Source organism: Psammomys obesus, unplaced genomic scaffold (genome assembly GCF_907164565.1).
Source record: "Psammomys obesus unplaced genomic scaffold, mPsaObe1.curated_primary_1811, whole genome shotgun sequence".
Classification (NCBI taxonomy): Eukaryota; Metazoa; Chordata; class Mammalia; order Rodentia; family Muridae; genus Psammomys; species Psammomys obesus.
In genome coordinates, this window is record NW_026596463.1 from 4,980,327 (window position 1) to 4,988,585 (window position 8,259).

Genomic DNA, 8,259 nt, shown 5'->3' on the forward strand with positions numbered 1-8,259 from the left:
AAAAATGGGTGAGCATAACGTATTGCTATAATTTCTAAAATGATGTCTAAATGAAAACCAAAAACACACACACAAAAAAAAAATAGTATCTTTCAAGCTGGGTGGTGGTGGCACACGCCTTTGATCCCAGCACTCTAGAGGCATAGGCAGGTGGATTTCTGAGTTCAAATCAGCCTGTTCTACAGAGTCAGTTCCAGGACAGCCAGGGCTACACAGAGAAACACTGTCTTGAAAAACAAATAAAACAACAACCAAAAACTAAATTATTAAAGGTTCTCCATTTTTAAACAATGCCAATTTTTTAAAATTTCCATTTCCCAAGAAAACTTTATTGACATGGTGCCACAATAATGTTAAAAGTAAAATTATCCATTTCTCAAAGATAGTAATTTAGCAGAAAAGTATGCAATGTAAAACTGAGATACGGCTTTATAATTATTTTAGTAGCAAATTACATGGTTAGTATTTTTCTTTGAAAAAAAAAACTTTTTTTTTTTTTTTACCAATAAAAATACCTATTTTAAATAGTCTGTAATGATGCTCAGTAGAGGCAGCACATGTCTTTAATCCCAGCACTTGGGAGGCAGAAGCAGATGGATCTCTGTGAGTTCAAGGCCAGCCTTGTCTACAGAGTAAGTTCCAGGACAGCCAGGGATACACATACACACAAGAAAAAGAAATCCTGTCTCAAACAAACAAACAAACAAACAAACAAAAGTCTGTATGAAATTAAAATTACTTACAAGTGAATCTGCATCAGGACACTCCCTGTTTAAAAAAAAAGAAAGAAAAGAACAAAGTATTTTAAGATTCAATTATTAGAACTACCTGATAATTATATCATGTTTAGAATCTATTTTGCTATTTAAATATACCTTTTGTTTGAACTCTACAAAAATATTCTGAAAAATCAAGTCATCTCAATAGTAACTGTTAAAACATAAAGAGCTTACACATGATCTAATGTGCTTGTAACTGTACTTTTCTAGAAATGTATTCAGCAAAGCAATCAACAGAGCTGTCTCCTCTACTGGGCTTTCTAGCAGTGTTTACATTTCTAAACTTTAAAGGGGGAGCCATATAACAACTTGCAGGACTTGCTTCTGCTTTTCTATATGCCGGTCCTGGGCACATAAGCTTTTGCTTATAATGTCTTCAAACTGTAATAAATCAGAAATGTTAATGCTATGAACTAAAACCAGAGAAACTTACAAATCTAGTCATTCAGAAAGGTTTTTTTTTTCTTTTTCCAGTTTAGATATATACACTGAATACCTTCAAAAAGATTTTTTTCTTTTCAAAATCAAACTATTCTAATCACTTATAAACAATGAAAAGTATTTGGGCAATACTTAAAATACTTACACAGACTCTGCATCCTTTTCCTTTTTAATTATTCCAGGCAAAGCAAAAGTCTTTCTTTTCCTTGGTTTTATGCCTTTAACATAAATGTGCATTATAATAAAAATGTAACTGCTCTTGATAAGGATTTTTTTTTTCTAAGTGTCAAACTAACTTCAGATGAAAGAAACAAAAGCATCACGGAGAGTGTCTATGCACACCTGTAATCCTAGCACTATATCAACTGCGGCAGGAGAATCTTAAGTTTGTTATCAGCCTAGAATACATGGCAAAACCTCACCCCTCAAAAAAATCATAAGTAATAAATGAGCAAATGATCAAACAACAATAAAATATCAAGTAGTAAAGCCTACAACTTAAGTCAATCATAATATGTGTCAACTCTCATGTTAATACAATATGGTTCATTTATTGTATCATAGAATATTCACTTAATGAAATTCTCTTTTCTTCTGGTAAATACTCCCTTTGCAAATTCAGTTAAAATAAGCATAGAAAGACAATTAAAATCCAAAAAAGTACATAACTCATCATATGTATCTTTAGAAGTATTATCTTGCAATCAGGTGTGGTTCACTAATAGAGTAAATGTTAGGACCTGGGCTCAGTATCTACAATCATTAGGTCTATATATATATTTTTAATTTTTAAACTTAATACAATTTATTCCCTTTGTATCCCATCTCAATCCTGCCCGCCCTCCCTCTTCTCCTCCCATGCCCCTTCCCTAGTCTACTGTTAGGGGAGGTCCTCCTCCCCTTCCTAGATCTATGTATTTTAACACTGTGTGAGCATCAAAGGAGAGCAGTCCCTTTCTATTTGCTCAACAAGCAGAAGCTCTCACGAGTCAGTATACAGTCAGCTTACCTTCAACCGCACTAACAGGGTCACACTCTTCAAATTCAATAAGACCTGGGTTTGAGAAGAAAAACTTGTTAAAAACAACAAACAAACAAACAAAAACAATGACCAGATAAACTGTTGTCACTTTTTAAATTTAACTGGAAATATGTCTTAATTTTTTCATTTATTAATACTACCTGTGTCTATCTGATGTGTGAGTGCTGGCACATGTGTGCTGCCACAGCACACATTTGGAATTCAGGACTTCTTTCTTTCCCTTTTACTGAGGAGAGGTCTCCATACATCTGGAGTACTTTGCACTCCAGGCTGACTGGCTTGAGAGCATACTGATTGGCACCACTGCATACGCTTTCTTACACGGATTCCAGGAATGGAGCCAGGGTGGTCAGGCTTGAGCTTCAAGTGCTGCTAGCTGTTGAGGCACCTCACCAGCTTGACAAGATACCCTTTAGAACCATGCCAACATGCGCTACAGTGCTTAGATAACAAAGTGATGTGCTGTTATTGTACAGTATATGTAAGAAGCAAGAGAACTGGTGGGCACAAGCAGTGGAACACATAAAGAGGTCACAAGCACAGCCTTCAGGAACTGGTTCTTCCACCCTAGTCCTGGGAGCAAACTCAGGTTGCCAGGCTTGTACAGCAATGTTTCTGCCTGCTGAGCCATCTCACTACACCTAACACTTTAAAACAAATATTTATTTTTATTTTGTGTGAAAACCTGCATGGGTAGAGGGAAACCACCCACGTCTGGTGTCTGAGGAAACCAGAGAGAGTGTGAGATCCCTCTGGAACTGGAGTTACAGACGGTGTGAACCGCCGTATCAGTGCTGAGCAGCAAATACATACAGGTCATCTGAGAGAGCAGCAAGTGCTCTGTACTGTTGAGTCTTCTCTCTCAGCCCCTGAGTAATAATTCTTAATTAAAAAAACAAAACAAAGCGAAAACTAAGGACTGGAAAGATGGCTCATCAGATGAAGACACTTGCCACCAATCTGACCTCCTGAGTTTGGTCACTGGAACCACATGATAGAATGATCAAGGGAAAGAACTGAATTCTAGGTTTTCTGACCTCCACAAGTACACCATGGGGTGCATGGCCCCCACATAAATGAATGTCAATTAAAAATTAAAAACTGAGATTACTCAACTAATACCTCAATAATTTACTTGAAACTTTTCCTATGTTATACCACAAAACATATGTAGTTTCTGCTTTCAAGAACCTTCCAGCAGAGTTAGTGGAGAAAAGAAACAGCAATCTTTGGCTGTGCTCATGAGAAAGAAGAAAAGAGTAAATAGTACAAGCTTTGCATTCCATCTGTCCAACTCTTTATTCTATTCGAAGTTCCTAGAGTCATGCTCAACAAATACCCACTGCATAAATCATTACATCCTTATTAGGTGGTCACCCTATGGTCAAAATACAGATCTATAATTGTATTAGAAGGCCAAGAAATTTTAAGTGCAGTTTGCAAGCAATGGAAATATTTTTGTTTGTTTGAAGCAGCTCACACTCTGACTGAGCTGAAACTCACTATAAAGATTAGGCTGGCCTTGAACTCAAGATATACACCTCCTCCTGCCTCCCAAATGAGGGGATTGAAGGTGTGCACCACCACACCCTACCTAATTGAAACACTTTAATGTGAAAAGGATGTGCATACACAACAGAGCCTGGCAAGGTGGTCTTATAAAAAAATTAATTTGGTGCTACTAAGAGGATACTGCAGAACAAGAAATGATAAAGCAGAACTCAGACAGAAAGAAATGAAAATAGCCCTAAAATGACAGAGCTGCAAACTAGTTTTACATTTGGCAGAAAAAGGAATGTTTTGTACATAAGAAGTAACAAACTGTTTAGGTGACTGTAAAAGCAACAAAAGGCCTAAGTTATTCTCCTTCTAAAATACTCCAGTTAAACCTCACACTAAAAATCTCTCTCCCTAAACTGCTGAGGTAGTTGTCATTTGTAATTCTTACGTTTACAGAAGTCCAGCATATTTTATGAAATGTTTAATTTATGAATGGCAACTGATCAAAACCTTCATTATTAAGAAATGTATAAAAGAAACTGAGTTAGAGAAAGAATGACAGGCTTCCTTCCTTGTTCTTCTGCTGAGTTACACTTAACCGTGACTATGCTAATTTATGGCAAGAGTTCTTTTTGACGACTAAAAGACCAATTATTTTTAAGAGGTTAAAAACACAGACTAAGACGAGTGGGTGTGGCGCACACCTGTGATCCCAGCGCTCCGGGAGGCAGGGCAGGTGGATTGAGTTCAAGGCTTTGAGTTCAAGACCAGCCTGGTTTACAAAGCAACTTCAGGACGGCAAGGGTTACACAGAGAAACTCTGTCTCAAAAAACAAAAACAGACCGAATGTTTCCTCTCCCTTATCACAAATCTAAAGCAAAAATCATCAAATCAAAAAACATGAAAATGCAACATACAGAGAAAAGGTATTTTATGATCTTTAGATTTCATATATGAAAACAACAGAGGCACCCTTTAAAATTAATTACTTTACACAAAACTTCCACTTTCCTCACTAATTTTTACTAGACATATTATAGGCATCTTGATCAACTCTCCTCTTTATCTTTTCTATATAAACATCCCCGAAATCAATTTAAAATAAGTTTCCAATGAAATTATTCAAAATGACATTCTTACAATATCAAACATTAAACCAGACAAGAATGTATATCGAGCACCACCCACACAGACTTTTCCAAAGAGAAATGCCAACAGGTCCTAGCACAATGCAAGTAACAGACGGCTCATAAAAAATTAAATCATGCACAGATTTTCCTGTTTCAAAAGGCACGTGCTCCTTCACATGACTGGTTTTGCGTGCCTGGCTCAGGGCCAGCTGCCAGCTCAGCTGGATGTCGCTGCACATTCTGACCCCCTGGTAGCATGTCACTTCTGAACTGTTTCACAAGAGGAGAGTTTATTCAGCACTTTCCTCAAATGCAGTTTACTGCCTGTCATTCTGCTATTTAATCATAAGACAGGTTATTTTTTTTGACAGTACTGCAGCTCCTGTAAGAGTCTTAATTACTAGTTTGCTACAAATGGATTTTCAACTGCTTTAGACCCAATTAATTCTGTTGTGAAGGTAAATAACTGCTCTTAGCACTTAGTTTTAGGCTCGGTCACAGGGCAATTTAGTTTGCATAAAAGTAAATAAAATCATCTGCTTCTGTCTCCTGGTACTCTCTCATTACACATTTCCTAAAAATGCCACTGTATGTTCTACTCATGAAAGACCAATCACAAAAGGTGAGTAATTCAAAGCAAAACAGCTTAAATATGATGTTTCAATGGGAAGTAGAAACTGTTTCTACAAAAAGCCGTCAACCTAATGAATTCACCCAAACTAATCTGGATCAGAATTTTTAAGAAATATTATAAAAGGAAAAAGTAAACATATAAATCTTGAATCACCGAAAATATTTGTTCAAAGAGGTTGAATACAAAAGTCAGCAACATATTTAACTAAAAGTTCACATTGCCTTGAAATTAATCCTAAATAAATCTCAGCCAGCAACAGAGCCAATTTACACTGTCACATTAAAAACTGCCTTAAGGGGCTGCAGAGACAGTTCGGCACTTAAAAGCAATTACTGTTCTTGCAGAGAACCCAGGTTCAGTCCTACCATCCTCATGGTGGATTACAACCACCTATAATTAAAATTACATTAGATCTGATGACATACAAGATAAAAATAAGCAAATATAAGCAAAGGTCCTCCATGAAAAGATACAAAAAAAAAAAAAAAAAAAAAAAACCCAAAAAACTCAAAACACTACATCATGGCTATCCAGATTCAAGTACGATTCTACAAATTCCCAACTAAGGACTATCTGATTCAAATTAGGGCCAAGCCAAAACTTATAGTACAAGCTACCACACTCTCCAAGTCTAAGGAAGAGCTTAGGTGTGCATATAGGCGTGTGTGGTCTGGGTCGGGAAAGAAACGGAGAGGTGTCTAACACTCATTCTGAAGCTTGCTCTGGGCTTGCCAGATGCCTGGGATGAGGAGCTAGGCAAGCTAAGTGAAAGCACCAGGCTCCAGTCTGTGTGTACGCGACTGCTGTGGGGCTCCAGCTACAGCTCTACCACATGGCTCCCCGCTAGTTCGTGACTTACGTTGAATGTGGTGTCATTCATTTGCATCACATATGAAAGGGGAATGCTTAGGAACACCTTTCATCATGTATGCTTTCTCTATACATATATCCATACATAGTTTTCTTTTTCTCTTTGAAAACTACAGATATAAAAGATAACTATTTTAGTAAAAGATCTGTGGAAACAATCTAATTAGGTGGTTTCAAATTCCATCAGAAAATCCTACTCCAACACTTCTCAACCAACCATCTCAAGGTTATACCCACCTGGAGAGACTGCCAAGCAACCAACCCCAGAGAATCCTATTCAAGTCTGGAGTGGCAATTAGGAATCTGCATTTTGATGGTCCAAGAATCACATTAGAGAAGTAACAGTTCTAGAGGACACTGGGGTTTCTGTTATTCAGTAAATACAAACAAGGCTTGCTCAGCTGGCCTGTATATAAACCACCCAGGGATCATGTTAAAATACATATTCTGCTACAGTACAGGGTTTGTTTATTGAGATAGGGTTTCTCTTTACAGCCTTGGCTGTCCTGGACTCACTGTGGACACCAGACTGGCCTTGAGTTACACCTGCCTTTGCCTCCCAAGATGAGATTAAAGGCTGCCAGGCTACTGATTCTGTATTCTAAACAAGTATCCACCTGACTCAATGCTACAGTTTCTCAATAATCAATGAAAGCTCAATGAGCTGAGAAGCAATAAGTAAAATATAATAGTTAAAAATTAATCCTCAAACTAGAAAATTAAACAAAATTTCTAAGTGGCACATTTGTAATTAAAAAAAAAATCTTACTATAGTCTTAATTTGAACATCCATAATAATTAATGAAGTTCTGTACCTTTTCATGTGTTTTTCTTCTAATTTTTCTTTTTTCTTTTTTTTTTTTTTTTTTTTTCTTTTAGGGTTTTTTGTTTTGTTTCTTTTTGGTTTTTTTGTTTTTTGTTTTTGCCATTCATTTATTTTCTTTAAACTACTCAAAGATTTAAATGTTTTATTATTGTTGTTGTTTTGGCTGTTAAAATTATGTATTTTGAACTAGGCATGATGGCACATATCTTTTTTTTAAAAAGGTACTTTATTTATTTTTATTTTATGCATATTGATGTTTTGCCTGCATGTATGTCTGTGTGAGGGTGTTGGATCCTGGAATTACAGACAGTTGTGAGGTGCCATTTGGGTGCTGGGAATTGAACCTGGGTCCTCTGGGACAGCAGCCAGTGTTCTTAACTGCTGAGCCATCTCTTCAGCCCTGGCACATACCTTTAATCCCAGCATTTAGGAGGCAGAGACAGGCAGATCTCTTAGGCCAGCCTGGTCTATTTAAGGAGTTCCAGGCTATCCAAGGCTACCAGAGTGTCTCAAAAACAGAACAGAACAAAACAAGACAAAACACAATACTTTTTAGGTGGTACACATTTGTAATTCTACTACTTAGGGAAGTTAAGGCAAGAGTTATCTGTTACTTGAGACCAGCCTGGGCTGTATACAGTAAAAACCTATCTCAAATATTAAGTAACTGATTAAAAATAAAAATAATAAAGCTGTGGTGGTACAGGCTTTTAATCTCAACATCCTAGAGTGCGAGATCACCCTGGTCGTAAGGCAAACCTCAGGCCAGCCAGGGCTATATAATGAGACCTTGTCTCAAATACTAATGATGATGATGATGATGATGATGATGATGATGATGATGATGATGATAATGAATAAAAAATAGAAATAATAATGTCTGGTGAGATAGCTTAGCAGGTACAGATGCTTGCTGCCAAGCCTGACAGCCTGAGTCAGATCCCTAGACCCAAATGATGCAAGCGGAGAATCAACTTCAAGTTGTACACACACACACACACACACACACACACACACACACACACACACACACACA

The 8,259-nt window shown here is 37.0% G+C and overlaps 1 protein-coding gene across 1 annotated transcript in view; it reads right to left on the reverse strand.

Moving 5' to 3' along the window:
• Fcho2 (FCH and mu domain containing endocytic adaptor 2) overlaps window positions 1-8,259 on the reverse strand; it is an 83,255-nt gene that overhangs the window by 38,666 nt on the left and 36,330 nt on the right. Inside the window, exons 8-10 of the mRNA XM_055598392.1 lie at window positions 2,230-2,274; window positions 1,366-1,438; window positions 744-768 (exon numbers count right to left, since the gene is read on the reverse strand). Coding sequence (XP_055454367.1) covers window positions 744-768; window positions 1,366-1,438; window positions 2,230-2,274 — 143 coding nt within the window. The remainder of the gene's footprint in view (window positions 1-743; window positions 769-1,365; window positions 1,439-2,229; window positions 2,275-8,259) is intronic.